Genomic DNA, 23,288 nt, shown 5'->3' with positions numbered 1-23,288 from the left:
CAGAATGTCTTCCCAGAGATGCCAGAAAATGGGGGCTGAGTTAAATGCTAAAGCAGGAGGCTAGGCTAATTTACCAGCCTGCTCTATAGCTTAGAACTAGTTAACCCTGATATACATTGAACCTCAAATCTTGTTAGTGTTCCTTCGTGTTCTCTTTGACCTCTCATTTTGTTTAATCACAGAAGGCTTTTTACCTTGCTCAGGGTGGTTTTGTGTTAATTCTGTTTGCCATTGCTTATGGCAACTGGATGCCTTGTTAAAAATGCCTTCTTGCCTCAAAGGCATTTAAAGAAATGAATAACCAAGGAGGATATACATATATATATATATATCTCACATCCCTGCAGCCCATCTGGTCTTTCAACATACTTCTAATAAACAGGACTGCCAAATCTCCACCCAGTGAAAATCTTTACAGGCCTAAGAATAAATTCAGCTGATCTCCAAACCTGTTCACACATTGTCAGATTGATTTTGTAATTTCGGCAAATTTTCCACTGAAGACTCTAGCCTTTAAAATCTTTAAATTGTTTTCTAAATACTGTGCAAAGAAGTGTTCATTTTGCTTTTTGGGGAAGGATAGCTTGAATGATGATGATAATTCAGCACCATGTTTTCTGCATCCTCAGAGATAGCATCCACTGTGCGCTGAAAGAAAAAAATAGCTTACCAAAAAAAAAAAAAAAAAAAAAGGGAAGTGAGCTTTTTATGGCAGCAATAAATGTGGCAAAATATAATGTTGCAAAAATAAGGGAAACTAAAGATTTGTGCAAAGACTTTAAAAAAAATTATTTTAATAATAATAAAACTAGCCCAAACCCAAAAACCTTGAAATACTTACTTAAAATGGTCTTGGCCTGAAACACAATGGATAGTAAATATAGGATTATGAGCATCAAAAAGTACAATTAAAAAAATATTTTTACTTTTAAATAATCTCTGCACCCAACCTGGGGCTCAAATTCATGACCTTGAGATCAAGAATTGCATGCTCCACTAACTGAGCCAGCCAGTCACCCCCCAAAAAAGTACTATCTTTACACAGTAGACATTTAAAGAAAAATGATAGTGCTAAATAATAGTCATAAAGACAATACTAGAAATGATTTATAACCTATTTTTAACCTTCTTTGTATTATAGATGAGTAAAATGAAAAATTTTTTAAAAATGATTTTGAATGTGAATTTATTTCAGGGTAGAGAATTTTAAAAACAATAATTTTTCATGTTTATTTATTTTTGAGAGAGAGAGAGAGCATGAACAGGGGAAAGGGCAGAGAGGGCGACACAGATTCTGAAGCAGGCTTCAGGCTCTGAGCTGTCAGCACAGAGCCCAACATAGGTCTCCAACTCACAAATTGTGAGATCATGACATGAGCTGAAGTTGGACACTTAACCAACTGAGCCACCCACGTGCCCCTCAGGGTAGAAAATTTTTAAATGACTTCTATAAATGATTACTATTGCAAACCCATTTTGGGGCAAAGCAATTTTGCATTTAAATCTATTTTCGAAAAAAAATCTATTTTCACACTGTTGCTTTCTAATTTTCTTAGAGGGCTAAAGGCTTGCTTTTAATTTTTTTTTAATGTTTTATTATTTATTTTTGAGAGAGAGACGGAGCATGGGTGGTGGGGGAGCTGATGGAGAGGGAAACACACAATCTGAAGCAGCTCCAGGCTCTGAGCTGTCAGCACAGAGCCCGACGCCGGGGCTCGAACTCACCACGAGATCATAACCTGAGCCAAGGTCAGACGCTTAACCGACTGAGCCACCCAGGCACCCCAAGGCTTGCTTTTAATTTCATCAGTGCAACTCGTTTTTTCCTCACCTGTACCAAATTCCCAGACTTTCATTGGTAGCAAGAAGTAATGACATGAAATACTTTGTCTGAAACTAGAAATAAAGCATCTACCTTCACACCATGAAAATCTTTGATAGAAGCCTATATGCTGAAGTATGAATGTAAAAACTCACTGTCAAGAAAACAAAACACCCTGAACCAGAATACTAGAAGTTTTGTAAGTTTCAATATTTTTACTTTTTTACATTAGGGGCTTAATTCATATTATAATTATTAAAGATCAAAATTAAAAAAAAATGTTTATTTATTTTCCAGAGAGAGAGAGAGAGAGAGAGAGAGAGAGAGAGAGACAGAGTGCAAGCAAGGGAGGAGCCGAGAGAGAGGAAGACACAGAATCCGAAGCTGACTCCGAGCTATCAGCACACACCCAGATGCAGGGTGCGAACCCACAAACCCTGAGATCATGACCTGAGCCGAAGTGAGACGCTTATCCGACCGAGCCACCGAGGCGCCCCTATAGATTAAATTTTAAGGGCTCCTGGGTGGCTCAGGGCATCCGACTCTTAATTTCGGTTCAGGTCATGATCTCACGGTTGGCGAGATGGAGCTCCACGATGGGCTCTGTGCTGGCAGCGTGGAGTCTGCTTGGGATTCTCGGTCTCCCTCTCTCTCTGCCCCTCCCCCCACTCTCTCTCAAAATAAATAAATAAACATTTAAAACAAGAAAAAAAGATTAAATTTTACATCAGTTGACGTTGAACAACAATGGCTGGAGTCCTGAAACAATCTAAGCGGGGAGCATGTTCTGCCCCTCAGGCCCTTTTTACAATTGCGGTTAGACATGCATTACATAAAACTTACTATTTTAACAATTTTTAAGTGTACAGTTCCGCAGGACTCAGAACACTGACACTGTACAACGCTTTAAAATTCACTGTTCACCTTCTCGTGTATTTTAATTTTTCTACTTACCTTTAGGGGGCAGACGGAGACAACGCATCAGCCTCTCTGGGGGAGCATCCAGCCGCTCCTGGCCCACGCATGCGCGTCTCACCTGCGGAAGGTGACAAGGGGCGGGGTAGGGGGGCGGGGCAGAGGTGCGCAGGCGCGGCGCGGGCATTGTGACGTCAGGCCGCGCGGCCCGGCTGGGACCAGGCGGCGGCTCGCGAAGGAGCTTCCCCGAGTGTGACGCGTGGACTCCGCTCCCCGCCGCCCGCCCGCCCCTGGCGTCGCCGCCGCCTCCCTCGCTCCCTCAGCGCGCCGAGCGCGGCCCAGCGGCCCGGGCGGAGGCCCGGGGGCGACGCGGCGCCGAGAGGGCGGGCGGGCTTCGGAGCGCCGGGCGGCCCGAGTCTGCGGCCGGTCGGTGCGCGGCGGGCGGGCGGCGGGCGCCGGTCTATATGGCGGCGGCTCTGTCGGGCCTGGCTGTCCGCCTCTCGCGCTCGGCCGCCGCCCGCTCCTATGGGGTCTTTTGCAAGGGGCTGACCCGCACGCTGCTCATCTTCTTCGACCTGGCCTGGCGGCTGCGCATCAACTTCCCCTACCTCTACATCGTGGCTTCCATGATGCTCAACGTCCGCCTGCAGGTGAGTGAGCCGCGCTCGCCTGGTCCCCTCCCGTGACCCTCCCGAGCGCGGGACCGCCCGCGCCGCCCTCCCCTCCCCGCCCCGGACGGCGAGGATGCTGACAGGAGCTGCCAAGCTGGATGCTGAGTGTACGCCAACCACCGTGCATTTCTCCTGCACCCCACGGGAGAAAAATCCTCGGAGGTTATTGTTGTTCCCTCTGCAAAGGAGGCTGCGGGCGGGGTGGAGCGGCTTGCCCTGGCTCAGGGCCTACAGCTGGGGCGTGGGGTCCGCGGGGATGGTGGATGCTGGCACCGGTGGAAAGGCCCGGGAGAGGAAATTGTGCCCAGAAGGTTGCAAAAGGTTAGGTTTGCGAGATGGGGTTGTGGTTGAGTCTGCTAGTTACCAAACTTGACAAAGCTTTTCAGAAGATTGTTTGTGAAACTTAAAAGGATTAGTTGATGTTTTGATACGTGTATTTTCTCTCTCCTGGTCGGAGTGGAGGTGGGGTGAGGGTGAAGAGGGAACATTATTAAGTGGAAGAGGCAGAGACGCAAAACGTTCCAGAGTCCCAAAACTACTCGGATGTGAAATGGTAGACACACAGTCGGAACCCTGGAGATCACTTTTGCTATAAATGACAGTTTTACATCCCTTGAATTAGCGATGTTTTTTGCTAGTGGGATGGAAAGTTGTCAGATTGAGAAGTATTCCTTTACAGGTGTGTCATAGATGGCTAAATACCAAACTCCTGTTGGATTCCGTTTACACAGCTTGGGGTGCCTGTCTCAGGCTTTGATGGAGGAGGCACAGGTTCCTGCCCTCCTGGAGTTTACAGTCTGACAGTACTTGTGTTGCTTCCTGGTGTGCAAAATGAGGAAGCCTGAGTGGTAGGACCAGGCGCGTTGAGACCGTGTGGGTGTTGTTCCTCACCCTGGTTTGGTTCTATCAGAATGGAATTATCTCTGTGCCTGGACCTTTAGGTTCTGGGTGCCTATCACTGGTGATGGTAGGCTACTTAAAACCAGTTCTTGATCAAAATTGTGTTGAGGTGAGATGAGATGAACCTGCATATCTACTTCAAGATCCAAATTGGGATATTTTTATGTGAATGAGGGCTTGTGGCATCCTTAAACTAAGATACCAGACCGGAAGATCTTTCCAGCAGGTGGTATGAACGAGTCAAGTGTGCTGGGTGTGGGGACTGGGGTAAACCAGAAAGCCTGTGCTCTAGCCAGTTGCCACCAGCCAACTGTTGTTTGTCAGATCTAGTGATTTCCAAGAGAAATTGGAAATAGTGATTTTTTTGATACCAGATTAGCTCAAGTTTAAAAAAAGTCAACTTTGGCCAAAACAAAACATGGCTTCAGGCTATATTTGACCCCCAAGTTCCTGCTTTGGAACCTTTAGTCTAGAACTGCATTAATGCTTTGCAGTTATATATACAATTACAAGAACTTAAAAAAATAGTAAATATTAAAAAGGGGCGCCTGAGTGGCTCAGTCGGTTGAGCATCCAACTCTTGATTTTGGCTCAGGTCATGATATCAGGGTCGTGGGATTGAGCCCCGTGTCAGGCTCCATGCTTAGCATGGAGCCTGCTTAAGATTCTCCCCCTCCCCCTCCCCCTCCCCCTCTTCCCCACTCACACTCTGATTCTCTCTAAAATAATAAAAATCACCTTTATAATAATAAATAATAAATAAAATAATAAATAATAAATAAATATAATAAAAATCACTCACACTCTGAATCTCTCTAAAATAATAAAAATCATATGTCCAGTTATCTATTTATGACCACCCCCTAGTCCAAAGTACCATAATCACTCACCTGGACCATCTATTTTTCACCAGGCAGTAGACAAGTCTTTTTTTTTTTTTTTTTTTTTAAACATAGATGCCATTTCCCACAAAACAACAGAACAGAACTTCTCATGGTGCACAATGTAGTTCATGCATTTTTATCCTGCAGATCTGGCTTTTGCCTACCTCTCTTAACTTCTCACTTGAGTTTTTCCTTGTTTACTATTCTCTCTCACACTCTTCCGTACTCTTCGTACTCTTCTGCTCCTGGCCATTTGCACAGGCTGTTCTTCCTTTGGTTCTTTGAATGCTGATACAGTTTCACACTTCAGCTCTGATTTCAGAGAGGACTTGTGTGATCATCCTATCTGTATGATTTTGCACTGCTCTCTTCATTGCAAGGGTATTGAAGGCTTGCCTGTTTAAGTAGTAAGGAATAAAGAATTCCATTTCTAAATAGCATTTCTTTTTTTCTTAAAGAATTCCATTTCTAACATCATGCTTAGGGTTTCCAAATCTCACTGGTTGGTAGTTGTTTGAGAATCTCTGGAACTGTTACTCAAGTACAAATTTCATAACAAGGAATCTGCACTGCTGGGATTGAGGGTAGATGCATATAAGAGGAGGGAAGGGAGCTTTATTTGGAGTGGTTCGGGCACTCACAAGAGCTCAACATGCACCAGTCCCCAAAGCCCAGAATGGGTGATTGGGTGCCAGTTAATAGTCCAGGTGCAGCGTGGCGGTAGAGAATTCCGGGAGCTGAGCTGTGGGAGTAGAGTGCGGGCTTGTTCAGTTCAGGGGTGAGTGGGGGCGAGGGAGGCACAAAGTGGTCACCGGGTCCACTGAGAACTGCGTCAGGATTTTAGGTTTGCTGCTGGGCTTGATCGAGTGCTGCAGCAGCCAGCACATGCTGAGGGGGAGACGGAGACGGTGGAGGTGGGGGAACTTTTTTTTTCCTGTGATAGTCACATCTGCTGCTTTATTTTATTTACTTTTTTAACATTTATTTTTGAGAGAGAGACCGACCGGCCATGAGTGGGGGAGGGGGAAGGGAGAGAGGGAGACACATTATCCGAAGCAGGTTCCAGGCACTGAGCTGTCAACACAGAGCCCAGTGTAGGTCTCGAACCCCCAACCGTGAGACCATGAGCTGAGTTGAAGTTGGGCCCCCAACTGAGTCAGGCGCCCCACAGCTGCTGCTTTAAATGCCCCTGTAGGTTTAGAGTTTCTGTTCATTTGTGGACAATTACTAACTTACCTGATTTAAGGGTTTAATGATTCCAGCCTCTTGTAAAGGGAAGTGCCGTGGGAAATAGAATCTGAGCAGGAGGACAGCCGCAGGTCATTGACGCCTTTTTACTCAGAACACCCTGTACCCATCCTCTCCGTTACAGGGGCGCTGGAGTAAAGGATGCTAATTCCCACTTGGCTACTTAGGACCCCCACATCATTTGTTTGTGGGGCAGCGACACATTCTCAGGAGGTTGACATCTGTTTAACGTGAAAGATGATTAAATAGATGCAAAAGGGTTTTGTAAACTGAGAAGGGTTATGATTTTAAAATATTGTTTGCAAGCAAGCCTTAATCTGCTAGAGTCCTTAGCATCCTGCTTATTTATACAGAATCTGAAATACAAGGCTGTGGAAAATTAAGAATCCATCCGGAACACTAAATGTAGTAAAAGCAAGATGATAGATTGTGCTGAGAACCTTCGTAACAAGTTATGCCTCCAACTTTGCAGTTCTGCCCATGGGAAGAATTGAATATCTTAGGCCCTGGTCACCAGATTCTTAGAACCATTAAAAAGGCCTCAAAAAGGTGAGAGAAAAGACCCGGTGAAGGTGGATGACAGCTGTCACACTGAGCAATATCATGGTCTTCCTTCATGTCAGCCACGTTGCCCTGTGCTGAGCAAGCCCAGGGAAGCTTCCTCTGGCTCCTCTCTGTGCGGCCCCTCTCCTGGGCTGCTCCTAATTGCTCTGTCGTAGTCTCCCTTCTGATGAACTTTCTAAATCCACAGCTCCGTGTTTTCCTGTTTGCCTATCACTTGAAAATTTGTACTCATTTATTCCAATCAGGTAAAAGAATTCTGGAGTGTGGAGTGTAGGTGGGGTGGGGGAGCTGGTTCCTGTTCTAAATAGAGGGGTGGGTTTCATTGATTAGGTGGCATTTGAGCAAAACCTTGAAGGCAGTGAGGGCTTTAGCCGTGGAGACAGGGAGATGTCTAGGTTAGAAGAGTATCTTGTATACTCTTGTGGGGCAGAGAAGGCCCTACAGCTGGTGCAAGCCCCGTGTGTTCTAGAACAGCAGGAGGCTGGTGTGTGAAGCAGGTGCCAGGAGACTAGGACAGAGAGGTTTAGGGGCATTGAAAGGACTTCGGCTTTGACTCTGACTAGATGATTTTGTGTCTGAACAATTTAAGAAAGTAAAGATCCCAGGATCTTCCTTGCAGGGTCAAGTGCAGCTTGAAAGGAGCCTTATTCTGTTGCTTGATTGGTAGGAAATGATAGAATATTACGAAAACGTTGTATAAACTTAAAAGCTTTGTGAAATCTTAAGAGGCCAAGTCAAAATCATCAACTCAGTTAGGAATTTGTTCCAGCTCCTGAAATAAGGAACAACTATATACCTTGAGATGAGAAATACCAAACATGCAGGAAACAAAAATACTATGCAATTCAAATGAATGCTTGAATCATGGTCTGTTTCTTATAAACTTTTGAAAAATTTGTAACCTATGTAAATAGGTTGAAGTAGGTTTAAAAAACTTTGAAACCTATATAAAATAGGTTGTACATTGAATACATTGAGAAAACAGTATAGTGAAAACCTGTATCCTTGAATCAAGTTATTTTTAAGTCTCACACAAAGTCCTATAACAGTTCAAGCAGATATTAAAGTGTATGTGTTAGATCTATATGTACTAATGTTAAAAGATACCAACCACATATAAAGTGAAGAAAAGTAAGGTAAAAACCATTTTTTCGGGACGCCTAGGTGGCTCAGTCAGTTGAACATCTGACTCTTGCTTTCGGCTCGGGTCATAATCTCATGGTTTGTGAGTTCAAGCCCCACATCGGGCTCTAGACTGACAGTGTGGAGCCTGCTTGGGACTCTCTCTCTTTGTCCTTCCCCTGCTCACATGGTTTATCTCTCTTTCTCTCAAAATAAATAAATAAACTTAAAAAAAAAAAGTTAAAGCATTTTTTTCAGGATGCCTGGTGGCCCAGTTGGTTGAGACTCTCTCTCTCTTTTGTTTTTTTAATTTTATTTAAATTCAAGTTAACATATAGTGTAATAAGGGTTTCAGGAGTAGAATTCAGTGATTCATCACTTACATGTAACCCAGTTGAGCCTCTACTCTTGGTTTCATCTCAGGTTATGATCCCAGGGTTGTGAGATTGAGCCCCCTGTCGGTTTCCACACCGGGCATGGAGCCTGCTTGAGATTGTTTCCCTCTCTCTCTTTCTCTGCCCCTCCCCTCTTTGGGCTCTGGCTCTCCCTTGTATGTGTGCGCATGTGCGCTCTCTCTCTCTCTCTCTCTCTCTCTCTCTCAAAAACAAACAAATAAGACCCCATTTTTTCATAAATGTGTTGGTCAGTGGCAAACTGGGAGGAGCGGCCCCAAGTCAGGAGGGAGCCTGAGCATTGCTTCTCAAATGACCTGTGGAGAAGGACCAGTGTTTCTTTGCCTCTACAGACAGCGTGGCTTACAAACAACAACCATTTATTTCTCCCAGTTTTGGACACCCAGAAGTCCGAGACCAAGGCACCAGCATGGCCATGCCCTTGTGAGACCCCTCCTGGCTCATAAGCCTGTGTCTTCCCGCTTGTCCTCTCCTGGTCAGGCCTGGGGTTCTCTCTGGGGCCACTTTGTAAGAACACTGATCCCATTCATGAAGGCTCTCCTTTCATGACCTACACACTTCCCAGAGGTTTCGCCTCCTAATACCATCATCTTTGGGGGTTAGGGTTTCAGCATATGAATCTTGGGGGGGATACAAACATTCAGACCATAGTACCTTCTGATAGCTTTGTAAAGACCAATAAAAATGAATTGCTTTCCCATGGAAAAGAATGACGTTGAACTCTTAGTCTGTATATAAAGAGTTAGTATATAAAGAGTTAGTCTGAACTCTTAGTCTGTATATAAAAATTCACTGAAAATGGATCAAAGACCTAAACACATAAGCTAAAACTGAAAAGCTCTTAATGTTTATTTTTGAGAGAGAGAGAGAGAGAGAGAGACACAGAATCCGGAGTAGGCTCCAGGCTCCACATTGTCAGCGCAGAGCCAGATGCAGGGCTCAAACTCATGAACTTCGAGATCATGACCTGAGCCAAAGTTGGATGCTTAATCCGCTAAGCCACCCAGGCACCCCCTGAAGAGCTCTTAGAAGAAAACGTAGGGGAAAGTCTTCCTCAAAGCACAGGCAACAAAAGAAAAAGTAGATAAATTGGACTCCTTTAAGATTAAACTTCAAATTTTGTTTGTGAAAGGACACTATCAAGCGTGAAAAGGACAACTTACAGAATGGGAGAAGATGCAAATCATATTTATCTGATAAGAAAAGTGATGGCCCTGTTGGCCATGCCCTGTTCCTTGCCCCGGCCCTGCAGGTGGCCGGGGTGGGGTGGGGGGGTCAGCTTCTCTCTCTGAGACACCTGCAGCCCCTTTGAACCATTCCTACCCCAGAGGCCATCACAGACCTGATGGGTGAGGGACCGCTCATTTCTTACTGGCAGAGTTTCCCAACCCAGACTTGGGAACCCCCACGCCAAGCTTCCAAGAGCCTCCGCTCATGGCCCCAGGTACACATATGAGTCACAGTCCTCACAGACTGAGAAATACTTCCCTGTCCCAGCCGTGCCCCGCCCCCCTCACCCCCTCAGGATGCCTCTTCTCTGCCAGGGAGGCAGTGAAATTTCTGCTGGAAATTTCTGCTGGAAATCACTGCTGGAGGCAGTGAAATCCCCCCAATGCTGGGGGGAAAATTAGTCTTTAGGGGAATGCACATCAAAACCACAATGAGAGTACCACTTAACATCCATTAGGATGGCTATAATAAAATTTTAAAAAGGAAAAAAACAAATACTAAGATGTGGAGAAATTAGAAGCCTAGTGCACTGTTGGTAGGAATGTAAAGTGGTGCAGTTGCTGTGGGAAAGCTTGGTGGTTCCTCAAAAAGTTCAACATAGAATCACTATATGATGCAAATTCCACTTTTGTGGATGTACCCAGAAGATTTGAAAGCAAGGACTTAGACACCTGTACTCCATGGTTCACAGCAGCACTACTCACAGGAGCCAAAAGGTAGATGTAACCCAAGTGTCCATCACAGATGAGTGGATAAACCAGATTGTGTCTGTACAATGGAATATTATTCAGCTTTTAAAGGGAATAAAGTTCTGATACCTGCTATAAGTTGGATGAACCTTGAGCCATTATTATTAAATGAAATGTCAGACACAAAAGGACACTTACATGAGGTCTCTAGCGAAGTCAAATTCCTAGGGACAGAAAGTAGAATGGCATTTGCCAGGGGTTGGTGGGAGGGAGGAATGGGGAATTGTCTAATGGAGACAGATTTTCAGTTTGGGAAGATGAAAAAGTTCGGGAAGCGGATGGTTGTCACGGTTTCACAACAGTGCGGATGTCCTCCATGCCACTGAACTACTCTCGGAAGTGGTTAAAATGATAAATTTAATATATATTTTACAATTTTTAAAGTGATTGCTAGAAAAATGATCACATCCTTGGATATCGTGTCAATGTTAAGTTGTCATAAAAGTTTATTTTTTTCTTTTTAAGTTTGTTATTTAAGTGATCTTTGCACCCCACATGGGGCTTGAACTCATGACCCAGAGATCAAGAGTAACATGCTCTTCTGACTGAACCAGCCAGATGCCCCTCTGAGTGTCTCTTCTTAATTCTGTTGTTCTGTGATCGCGATAACAAACTGGGGAGAGGGGATTATAGGGCGGTGGCTCCTGCCTTTACAAGAACTTTGGCTTGTACTCTGCGTGAAATGGGAGATGGTTCGCTGAGATGTGACTTAATGTGATTTACTTTTTTCAAGGACCATTTTTTTTTTTAAAGCTTTATTGGAACATTCAGATCTACACAGAAATAGAGTAGCTATATATGCATGTCTCCATCACCCGTCTTCAGTAAAGCTCCGCTCTTTGCTCATCTTGTTTTACGTTTTTCCTCAGGCCTACACCATCTTCGGCTCCTCACCCCACCCTGGGGCGTTTTTTAAAAAAATCTCAGACTGGATCACTGTTTTGCTTTTTAACTTTTACTCTGAAATGATCGGACTTGGAGAAAAGTTGTGAAAAGAGTGCCAAGGGCTCCCATAGACCCTTTGCCCACCTTCTAATGTTGGGGGGATGACTGTACCGTGGCACAGTTCTCAAAACTGAGAAATGAACATCAGTCCGATACTATTTGGATATCACCAGTTTTTCCTGCTGCGTCCTTTTTCTGTTCCAGAACCCCACGCTGCATTTAGTTGCTGTGTCTCCTCCAATCAGTGACCCTTCCTTAGCCTGGTCTGGTCTTTTCTGTCCATCAGCTGGACATCCAGGCTGTTTTCACTTTTGGGCTGTTACGAGTCATGCTCCTCGGGAACATTCACGTACAGGGTTTGTGTGGACATGTTTTCATTTCTCTTGGATATTAGCTAGGAGTTATTGTAGAACAATAATCCTGTTTTGAACCATTTCACAAGGGTCACTCCTGCACACCACAGTTGAGGGCGGAAGCAGGGAGACTCGGGAATGCTGGAGGGAAACGGGCCGAGGCACCTCATCAGCAGGGGAGATACTGGGAGGCCCTTGCCGTGTGGTGTATTTTGGTGTTTGAGCCAACACACCTTCCTTAAAAGACATGGTGTGTGAGAGAGACTCAATCATGTTTCTGTGAACTACCCATGTTCTTGTCCCATTTTTCTGTTGGGTTTTGGTGGTGGTCTCAATTTCTTAGAGCCTTGTTGAAAAGGTTTTTTTGTTTGTTTTTGTTTTAGCTATTTGCCTTTATGGTGTGTGTTTGACATACTGAAATTTATTTTTTAATCTTGTTTCTTCCTTCCTTCCTTCCTTCCTACCTTCCTCCCTACCTTCCTCCTTACCTAAGTCCAGCGTGGAGCTTGAACTCACAACCCTTAGATCAAGAGTTACATGTTCTCAATGACTGAGCCAGCCATGCACCCCTGAAATTTATTTTTATGTAGTTAAATTTAATAATCTTTTCTGACCTTTGGGTTTGTCCTAGTCAGAAGGCCTTCCCGACTCTTAGGTTATGAGGAATTCAGCCCTGTTTTATTCTGGTAAATATGTATATATATTGTGATATGGATCCAAACTGCACTGCCATCAAAACTTGGTGTGAATGACATTTTTGTCCTTGCGTGTATGTTAACTTGTGTGTGTGTAAGCTTCGAGAAGAGCCCTGTTTGTCCTAACACCAGCACCTAGAACAGTCCTGCTCAGTGTCGGGGCTCAGTGAACACTTACACGTTGAATCTGTAGCAGAAAATCGTAGGAGTAGAATCCCGGAGGAAAGGTTTTATGCCCTTGTGAATAATTTTTCAAGTTAAACACCCAACTTGCCCTCCCCTGGGGTTTCTCGTACTCTGCTTCCTCTGGCGATGCAGGGGGTACCTCCGGGTGCTCCCCGTTCGCTGGTCGGCCACCGCAGCCGGGTCTGGGCTTCTACCCCTCCACGGAAACGCACTGGTGTGTGTTGAGGCCACTTAACACGGTGCCATCAGTGGGCAGTGCTGTGTGTCCTGCTTTACAGAACCCCTCAGCCGCGTTGTTATTGTTCATCCCCTAAAACAGTGTCGACGATGGTGCTGACAGCAGCTGTGTATGTGAGGCCGGTCAGAGGGGACGCCAGGCGCTTTCACACATTGAGTCCTCACAGCACCGTGAGGACAGAGGACTGTCTGAGGCCCCCGAGCCGGGACACAGCCTGGCCCTCGGACGTGTGAGTGTGCCTTTGGTCCGGGTGAGAGGAGGACGACACAGGGCGGTGGCTAGTGAGAGCTGCACAGTTGGCTCTTACGGGCAGGTATGGTCGGGATGTGCTGAGTGATTAGTGACAGGAACTCTGCACTCGCCGTGCTTCCTGTGGTTATGATTCAGCTTAATGTGGACATGACTGAGTTGTTCCGTTTCTCATCCTCTAAGCAGGGTAGCAATTTTTAATTTTTACTTTTTTAAACTTTTAGTTTTTAAAGTTTATTTATTGTGTGTGTGTGAGAGAGAGAGCGTGTGCGAAAAGGGGAGGAGCAGAGAGAGAGGAAGGGAGAGAATCCCAAGCAAGATTTGCCCTGTCAGCGCAGAGCCCCGTGTGGGGCTCGAACTCACGAACCCTGAGATCATGACTTGAGCTGAAGTCAAGAGTCGGACGCTTAACCAACTGAGCCACCTAGGTGCCCCTAGATTTTAGTTTTTATTTCCTTAAGTGATCTGCATGTCCACCATGGGGCTTGAAGTCACGACCCCAAGATCAGGAGTTGCACGCGCTTCTGACTGAGCCAGGCTGGTGCCCGTAAGCTGGGTAGCAATTTGAGGAATGTGTGTTGGCCACTTGCTCAGTCTGATGGTTTTAGTCACGAGCGCAGCGATGTTAAGGTCTGCGAATGTTCACGTCTGGAAGCCGGGCGAGGCCAGGATGGGCCTGGAGCGTGTTTGTGAGCCATTGTAAGGCAGGACGCCAATCCAAGCCCATTGTCCCAACCCTGCTGTTGAGCTGTCTTCTCGCCAGCCCCCTTTGGGAATAGCCTTGCCAGCTGGCTTTCAGCAGCATAGAGGCCAGGATATTTTTAGTTTACGGAGCAGTGTATCCAGACTGTCAGGTCCCTGAGGCCATTAATAGCTCAGGTTAGAGAAGGTAAGGTGACAGCAGTCCAAGAGGGCAGCAGCTGCCTAATTGGGTCAGGCCTATTGTCATGCAGCGGGTCAGCTGCGTCCAGCAGGCAAGGATTTTGGTGGAAGATGATTTCTCGTGTCTGGACTGGAGATCATGGGCATACCCAGATAATCCTGTTGCCCTGTGCACATCACCCCTCTGGTCTTGTGGTTCCATTTTCAACCTTTGTCATCTTTTTTGTGGGGGGATGTGGGGTGAGGGAGTACATTCAAGAATTTACTTCCAGTATTGCACTTGATTTTTCCTGAATCATACTGTCTTGAACTTCAAAGTAGACTCCTTCCTTCATTCTGATGGTCAACATTTTGGGGGATAAGTTTGTTTGCCACAGTTTATGTTGCTTATTATTGGGGAGTGGAAATGAGATTTCTAGGGACAAGGACAGTTAACTGTATAATTGTGTATAGCTGTATAATTGTGTACTTTATTTGGTACAACATAATGTACCTATACGTGTATATATATATATATATATACGTATATATATATGTACGTATATATATATGTATGTATATATATATGTATATATATATATGTACATACACACACATATATACATATGTAACGTAGTGAGAATAAGTTACAAAAGATATTTCACAAAGACAAATACCATGTGATTTCACTTATATGTGGAATCTAAAAAACAAAACAAATGAATACACGAAAGCAGAAACAGACCCATAAATACAGAGAACAGACTGATGGTTGCCAGAGGGGAGGGGGTCGGAGAGATGGGAAAAATGGGTGAAGGGGGATGGAAGTACAGGCCTCTAGTTACGGAGTGATTAAGTCACGGGCACGGAAGGTACAGCATAGAGGATATAGTCAGTGGTGCTGTGATAGTGTTGTATGGTGACAGATGGTGGCCACCCTTGCAGGGCAGAGCATGATGCATAGAATTGTCAGGTCACTTTGTTGGACACTTGAAACTCATCTAACTACTTCAATAAAGCAATATTTCATAAATGACTACATGCTTAGAAGTTATTTGAAAGTTATTTCTGGCTCTCAAAATATAAGTAATGTGTGTGTCTAATATCAGAAGAGTTAGCTAGTTGAGGAATCAGAGCCAAAATGTTTTCCTGGACCTGAAGTACTTTTGTCAAGAGATTAAATACGTAATTACTGAATTTACTAAAGAAGTAGATCTTCAGTGAACAGTTGATTCTATCGGGGCATCTGGCTGGCTCAGTCAGAAGAGCATGCGACTCTTGATCCTTGGGGTTGGGAGTTCGAGCCACATGCTGGGTGTAGAGATTACTAAAAAAAATAAAGAAACTTAAAAAAAACAAAACAAAACAAGAATTCTAGGGGTGCCTGAGTGGCTCAGTTGGTTGAGTGTTTGACTCTTGATTTTGGCTGAGGTCATGATCTCAAGGTTCATGGGATCAGGCTTGTGCTGACAGTGCAGAGCCTGCTTGGGATTCTCTATCCTTTGTTCTCTGCTCTCCCCACCCCTCTCGCGTGCATGCTCTCTCAAAATAAATAAATAAACTAAAAAAACCTGTTGTAGCATTAATAAATATGTGATTATTTTAGTGGTACCTCAGCTAAGTATTTTAACACAATTCTGGAAAACCTTCATCTTTTTGAACGGCACTAATTTCTAGTACAAGGACATACTAAAAATGGTTAGAACTAATTTTCCTGAGAGTTGGCCCCTGTTAAATGACGTGTTTTTTTCTTAAGAATTTTTTTAAAACCGATTTTAATATGTATTAAAAATATATTTGAGAATGCTTCAATTTCAGAAAAAATGTTCGTTTAGTACATTTCAAATCAGTAAAGTAAATGGAAGGTTTGAAAGAATGTGCTTTGCAAAGTTACTTTGAAAGAACTGGCCAGGGAAGCTGATGAGATTTTGAGGTGGTGAACTTTGAAAGTACATTTCACCCTTGAACAATGTGGGGGGTTAGGAATGCTGACTGCTGTGCAGGTGAAGATCCGCATATACGTTTGACTCCCCCCCCCCCAACCTTCCAATAACATAGTTGATTAACATGTATTTTGTATCATATACTGTATTCTCACAAAAAGTAAGCTAGAGGAAAGAAAATGTTATCTTCAGGAAGAGAAAATAAATTTTATAGAACTGCACTATGTTTATTGAAAAAGACCTGTGCATTTCAAACCGGTGTTGTTCAAGGGTCAGCTGTATTGGTTTTGAATTGTCCCCAGAATCCATACTTACAAGATTGCACCTCTTAAAAGTTCTCATCACAGGAAAAGAATTGTGATTATGTGTGGTGATGGATGTTGACTTGTGGTGATCATTTTGTAATATTTGCAAATATTGAATCATGTCATACACCTGAAACTAATATAATGTTAGGTCAGTTAAAAAAAAGTGTATTTTACATTTGTGTATTACTTTATACTGTTCAAATACATTTTTATCAGGTCTGTACAGAAATGGTCACATTTCTATTGGTAAAAAGTTGGGTTTTTTTGTTTTTGTTTTTAGTTTATTTATTTTTAATTTTTTTTTTTTAACGTTTATATTTGAGACAGAGAGAGACAGAGCATAAATGGGGGAGGGCCAGAGACAGGGAGACACAGAATCTGAAACAGGCTCCAGGCTCTGAGCTGTCAGCACAGAGCCTGACGCGGGACTCGAACTCACAGACCGCGAGATCATGACCTGAGCCGAAGTCGGACGCTTAACCGACTGAGCCACCCAGGCGCCCCTAGTTTATCTATTTTTGACAGAGACAGAGTGAGAGCATGAGCTGGGGAGGGGCAGAGAGAGAGGAAGACATAGAATCCGAAGCAGGCTCCAGGCTCCAAGCTGTCAGTACAGAGCCCGACGCGGGGCTCAAACTCACGAACTGTGAGATTATGACCTGGGCCGAAGTCGGACGCCCAACCGACTGAGCCACCCAGGCGCCCCTATTGGTAAAAAGTTTTGAGCATGCCCTACAAATAGAGATGTATGTACTTATTCATGAACTATACATTTTGCTCTACCAAAATATGGTATATATTGTAAAACATGGAAAAAGCTAAAAGGGCAATGAGATAAAATGAACTAGACACAGATCATCTGGTATTTTCTCCTCTGTTCGTTGAGGTGGGATCACTCCATTTAGCAACTGCTAGACTAGAAGACTGTATGAAGTTTAGCGTCTACTTGGAGCTAAGTTGTTTGTGTAAGAAACACGACTAACCACCCTCTTTTTGAAGCACTCAGTGCTGTTAGTGTCTATGACCATGAGTTTCTCAAGGTGCTTTGTGCCTTCCTCCTTGGTGGCTCTGGTGGGCCCCGCGCTAGATCTTGGTCGGACCCGGTCTCCTGTACCCTACCATCTTTCTGTCTTCTCTTTGGACGTGTTTTACCAGGGCCATCATTTTATCTACCTCCCCGGAGCTGGAGACTTCAGAATTAGGTCCTCATTTCTGACATCACTCTTGAGCTCACGACTTGATTAATAATCCAGTTGCTTGCCCAGTTCCCATAGTCAGCCTCTTTGTGTCCCCATCTGAGCTGTTTGATGCTCCTCCCGACCTGCTGCTCCTTTACATTCTCTGTTAATGACACCTTCGTTACCCAGAATCGAAGGTCAGAGAAACCTGTGGTTGTCTCTCTTTCTGCCATCTGTCAGCCACCAACTGGGAAAATACTCCATCTCTCCCCTTCCCTCACAGCTTCACTTCTTTCCCTGCACTATTGGAATAACCTCCTAATTGGTCTAACGTGATTCTTGTCCAGTCTAGCCGCCACACTGCAGCCAAGTGATTAATCTGAAATGCACATCCAGCCCAAGAAGATCCCTCAGTGGCTTTCCATCACCTGCTGATGGAGGCCATGCTCCCTGAACTGTGGCCACTGCCTCTCGTGAGCCCCTGTTGGCTCCACGGCCCCATCCCTTAGCTCTCTGCTCCTGCTTCAGCCTCCAGTAATACCTGTTTATTTCCTTCCCAGTGTACCCTCTTTAACTTTTCAAAAAATGTAACACACACACTCCTCTAGCTTAGAGGAGTCTCCTAGTTCCCCTAGTTCAAGAAACTGCAGCTTTCTGCCTCCCATTTCTCTGTCCCCGGTGCCAAGCCTTTCAGCTACAGCTGGTTCTCCTGGTGCGTGTTTCTCTGTCTTGGAATTACATTGTGTTTTTGCTTCTGGACTCTTCACTCTTAGGCTTTGTCTTACCGGGGGAGATGAGTGTCAGCTCTTTCACCGGCTTCTGCCTCATGCCTCACTTTTGCATCCCTCCTTTTCCCAACAGAGTTGTGCGTTTTTGTTAGATCGATGCTCCTTAGGCTAGTCTCTTAGAAAAATTATTAAATACAATTTGTGTATTTCTTTATTTTACATGTATTGATGCTCTGGGGTTATGGTTGTTTTTTAAAGGAGCCCAGGTCAACATTTTTTTTTAACTCGTTAATGAGGGAACTATTAAGATGTTATCAGTTTAAAGAAGAATTTAGGGGTGCCTGGGTGGCTCAGTTGGTTGAACGTCTGACTCTTGATATTGGCTCGGGTCATGATCTCATGGTTTGTGGGTTTGAACCCCTCATCGGGGTCTCTGCTGTCAGCACAGAGTCTGCTTCAGATCCTCTGTCCCCCTTTCTCTTTGCCCCTCCCCCACTTGTGTATGCAGTCTTGCCCCCAAAATAGATAAACGTTAAAAAAAATTTTAAAGGAGAATTTAGACAAAACATACGTTATCAGGAATGCCACAATGAAGTTACAAGTGGATGTAAAATTTGTCTGTATCAACAGGGGAATAATCATTTGCATTCCTCTGGACAAAACGTTTATTTCTTTGGATAAGAAATAATTTGCCAGGGCGCCTGGGTGGCCCAGTCGATTGAAGGTCCAACTTTTGGTTTCAGTTCAGGTCATGATCGTAGGGTTGTGGGATTGAGCCCCATGTCAGGCTCTTCACTGAGCATGGGGCCTGCTTAGGATTCTCTCTCTCTCTCCCCCTTTGCCTCCTCTGCCGCTTGCATGCTGTCTCTCTCTAAAAAAAAAAAAAAAAAAAAAAAAAAATTGCCTTCTCACACCTGCCTTCTCATATTTTCTATAACTTACAGAGTTTGTGAAGCAGCTCAGAGAAAGGAGTAGGGCCCCGTAAACTTAGATAACCTTAAGGATGCACTGGACAGGGCACCCTGTCATTGGGTCTATTTCATGGCCTTTCACAGTCTTTCCTGACCTCTTTCCCGTTTGGAGCATAATGATGTCAAAGAAATATTGTTCTTGGTAACAGAAAAAGGCTGGTCCCATTAGGGTTGCAGGTGCAGCAAGAGTGTTAACCATATGGGCCACCTTGAGTTTGCTCTTGAACAACACTGAGGTCACAAATCAACTTCTGTCCTGAAGTTTTCATGCAGAATCTAAGATTGGGTGTTTGTTTGTTTGTTTGTTTGTTATTTGAAAGGGTTCAAGTGAGCGAGGGGCAGAGAGAGAATTCCATAAGGGGCAGAGAGAGAGAGAAGCAGGGCTCACTTGAAGTGGGACTTGCGTTTTTACACCAACGGGGCTAGTGTTCACAAACCTAGTGGTTTGTTTTCTTGTTTTTGTGTCTTGTTTTGTTTTTTTTACCTGAAGCAGGACTTGAGTTCACCCTATGGGGGACTTGAACTTACAAACCATGAGATCATGACTTGAGCCACAGTCAGATGCCTAAGCCCAAGAAACTTTCTCCTCCTTATTTTTACCTGTAGTACGTATAAAGTTGGGTAAATTATTCTCTTACCAAGGCTCCAAAATTTGCTGCGGTTCCTGACCTGCCAGCTGTTCCTTACCACCTTGAGGCCGTGATGTTGTATCCCAGGACCCCTCCACGCTGGCTTTTCCTGAGAGGGCTTTGTAGACATGAGATCCATAAATAAAGTTGACCTTGATTCCTTAAAAGTGGCTTGTCATGCCTGAGTCACTGAGAATCATTCTCAAATAGGACACACATCAGGTAAGGCCTTGGTTTGCGTAATTGAATCACTTAATTATATTCTGATTAGAGAGAGGACAAATTTTTATTGAACCTACAGAAATAACTAAATAGCTCTGAAAAGTACAAAGCCTAAGAGTGTATCTTTTTCTTATTTTTAAGTAAGTATTTTTAGGAAACACTGCATTAATAAAGTACTGTTTTTTTTGGTTTGTTTTTTAATATTATTCTTTTTGTTATGATCTCTAATTGGTAGGTTGTCATCCTGTTTTTTTTCTTTTTAATGTTTTACTTATTTTTGAGAGAGAGAGAGAGAGAGAGAGAGAGCGAGCAGCGGAGGGACAGAGAGAGAAAGGGAGACAGAATTTGATGCAGGCTCCAGGCTCTGAGCTGTCAGCACAGAGCCTGACGTGGGTCTCGAATCCACCAACCGTGGGATCATGACCTGAGCTGAAGTCAGACGCTCAACTGACTGAGCTGCCCAGGCGCCCCCATCCTGTTTTCGATCAAAACGTAGGAATCCTTGGTACCAGAGACAGCTCAAGAGATCTTCATATTTGTCAGGAAACCACCTGATGTGTGTAGGCTCTTTTAAGACTCTGTCTTCCTAATAACACGTTAATTTGGTTATCTTTTCCAGGTTCATATTGAGATCCATTGAAGGCCTTCTGCTGACTGACAAAGGCAGATCATCAGGCTACCACACCAGAAAACACGCAGCATGAGGGACAGAGTGGGGGCTCTGGGCACCCGCCCCGGGAAGGTGAAGGGGGCAGGAGGGGACTCAGACAAGTTGCCGTGTGGACTTGAAGCAGCACAGGGGGAGAGCCCTTGCCCGTCCTCCCGGATGCACATGCCTGTGGATGACGTAGATGGAACTTCACAAAATGAGGAGTTGTCAACGGAAGTGAAAAATGCTCTGAGTGAGGTCAGCCTCTCGCTTCACAGTGGCAACAAAGCTCTTCCGTGTTTGAAAGAATCCTTAAGAAGTTCAGCTCCCGCGGCGGCCCAGAGCAAGACTGTGGATCTGTCCTGTGCTCCTGCGGGAGAGCATTGTGCTGGGGTGTCGTGTTGGGGTGGGGGAGCTCTGGCGAGGGGCTGGCCGGGAGGAGGGCCCAGGGCCAGCGACAGCCACAGAGGATGGTGCCACAAAGGAGAGCCTTGGGGGCCAGGACTGCCGTGCCTTCAGAAACGGTCAGAAGTGGGGATTTCTGAGGAGGACCCGCCAAGTGCTCTTCTAGAGGGGCGAGGCTCCGAGTCAGAACTGTCTTGCCTGCATCTCGTCCGGTCAACACTGCTGCGCGCACGCCCCGAAGTATGCCTGACTGATGAGACAGAATGTGTTTTCCTTGGCCGTTCAAAGCCCGCGTTTTCAGAGCAAACAGAATACAAGAAAACGCTCTCACGTGTACGAAGTCCCTCAGCCGATCTGCAGACAACACCAGGGTTGCTGGCTCTACCGGCCTTGGAGGTCGCGAATCCGTTTTGCCGTAGTTAAGGTGCGAGCACAACAATAAAAGCAGTGAGATTAATTTTAAAAGCTGTCTTAGGATGATTTCTTCGACACTGGTCTGGATGCCTGTTACGGGGCAGTGAGGTTCCTGCCTCAGTTGGTGTGAGCAGAGGAAGTGGAAATGAAAGTCCTGGGAAGTTGTTGGTGCGGGAGGAGATTTTTGAGCCTCCTTTAAATTGTGCTCAAAACACATTGAGGATTGGGCTGCCACTTCAAGGAGAACATTAATACATCCCGTATCAGTATCAGGTTAGAACGTGAAGACTTCACAGAATTCTTTATGGATCTTCAGCACTCATTGCCAAGGGCTCCTGCCCCAGGTACTGTGTCCCCAGGCCGTCTGCTCGGCTGCTGTTTGTACAAGCCAGCCCCTCCGTAGTTGACAGCTGTCCCCGTTTCCGCATTCTGTAGAATAATTTTGGGCTGCAGCACAATTTGACTTCTATCCTCACGTCTCCTCTCCTTCCACTTGAAACGCCATTTAAATGGAGGCCCTACAGTGAAAGTTGCAATATTAAATGTACTTTTAGTATAGTCCTTTCTCAAACTGGGAGCCCTACCAGTGTCGCCTAAAATGAAAGCAAGCTTGGGACTTGTCTGCTGCAGCTCAGCTGGGGAGAGACGGACCTAGTGTTTCCCTTACAAGAAGGTTCCAGTTCCTAGGAGTGGAGGTATCTCTTATGCTAACATTTTTTCTGAGGTAACGCCTCTGGTTGTTGATAACTTCGATAAAGGTCACTTCAGAGCGTGGAGTTTTTAAGGAGTCCCAAAGTGAGACTTCACCGTTTTCGGGGCTATCAATTGCCTGTATCCGTTTGTGTGCTGTTTCAGTGTTTTGGGAAAGTGAAAAATGACAACTTGTTACTTAGCATAATAAATGTCTTATTTTAAGTGTGTATAGCCTTGGCTCCCCTTGTCTTTTATCAACGCTGCCTTCCTCGTACTGAGAAATCTCTCGGCGCCAGTCCAGGTATGCTGCTGGTTTAGAAGACCAGAAGCAAAGCCTGAAAAACCGAGAAGCCAGGTCGGAACTCAGCTCTCACTTTCCTCCCAGGATATAGCGAGAGGTGCTGTGATTCTCTGGGGCGGTGCTCACCACGATCACGGCCAGGGTGAAGGATGGTTGGGGCAGTGAAAACCCTGGTTAGAGGACCCCCCCGTTTGGGGTCAGTGATGGACGGTGAGGCGAGGACACAGGGAAATGTTTTACAATGGGAACTGTTTTCTTGTCAAGCCCTCCCCTGCACCCTACCTTTGTTTTAAACTAAGTCTACTCCTTTGGGACAGAACTTTCCATGACCCATCGACTGTTTTATTTCCTTTGTTTTATAAGTTACAAGTGTATACATTTTCAACCAATTGCAAAGAACAAATCTGGAATTCTCTATTTAGTACCAGATGCTAGGTTAATAAATTTGGAATATCTGGGGCACCTGGGTGGTTCAGTCAGTTGAGCATCTGCCTGGCTCAGGTTATGATCTCGTGGTTTGTGAGTTCGAACCCTGCATCAGACTCCCTGCTATCAGCGTGGAACCTGCTTCGGGTCCTCTGCCCCACTTTTTCGTTGTTTGCCCCTCCTCCGCTGTGTGCTCACTCAGTCGCTCGCTCTCAAAAATAAATGTTAAAAAAAAAAGAAAAAGGCCTCAAGATATTGAGGTTGGTTGTGAGATCGAGTCCCCGTGTTGGGGCTCTGTCAGTGCTGTCAGCGTTGAGCCTGCTTGGGATTCTCTTTCCCTCTCTGCCACTCCTCTGCTTGTGCCCTCTCTCAAATC

General features: G+C 45.0%; 1 protein-coding gene across 1 annotated transcript; it reads left to right on the top strand.

The window, feature by feature from the left end:
* Positions 1-2,934: 2,934 nt before the first annotated feature.
* On the top strand, positions 2,935-22,416 carry LOC109251066 (small integral membrane protein 10-like protein 2A). The gene is made up of 2 exons (XM_019422358.2): positions 2,935-3,387; positions 20,644-22,416. Exons 1-2 carry the CDS (start codon positions 3,202-3,204, stop codon positions 20,662-20,664), a joined length of 207 nt encoding a protein of 68 aa, XP_019277903.2. The 5' UTR covers positions 2,935-3,201; the 3' UTR covers positions 20,665-22,416.
* The last annotated feature ends 872 nt before the right edge of the window (positions 22,417-23,288 follow it).

Source organism: Panthera pardus, unplaced genomic scaffold, assembly GCF_024362965.1.
Source record: "Panthera pardus isolate Hobbes unplaced genomic scaffold, ASM2436296v1 HiC_scaffold_4, whole genome shotgun sequence".
NCBI classification, from domain to species: domain Eukaryota; kingdom Metazoa; phylum Chordata; class Mammalia; order Carnivora; family Felidae; genus Panthera; species Panthera pardus.
The sequence above is the reverse complement of the archived record's forward strand: the minus strand, read 5'-3'. Positions and strand labels throughout refer to the sequence as shown.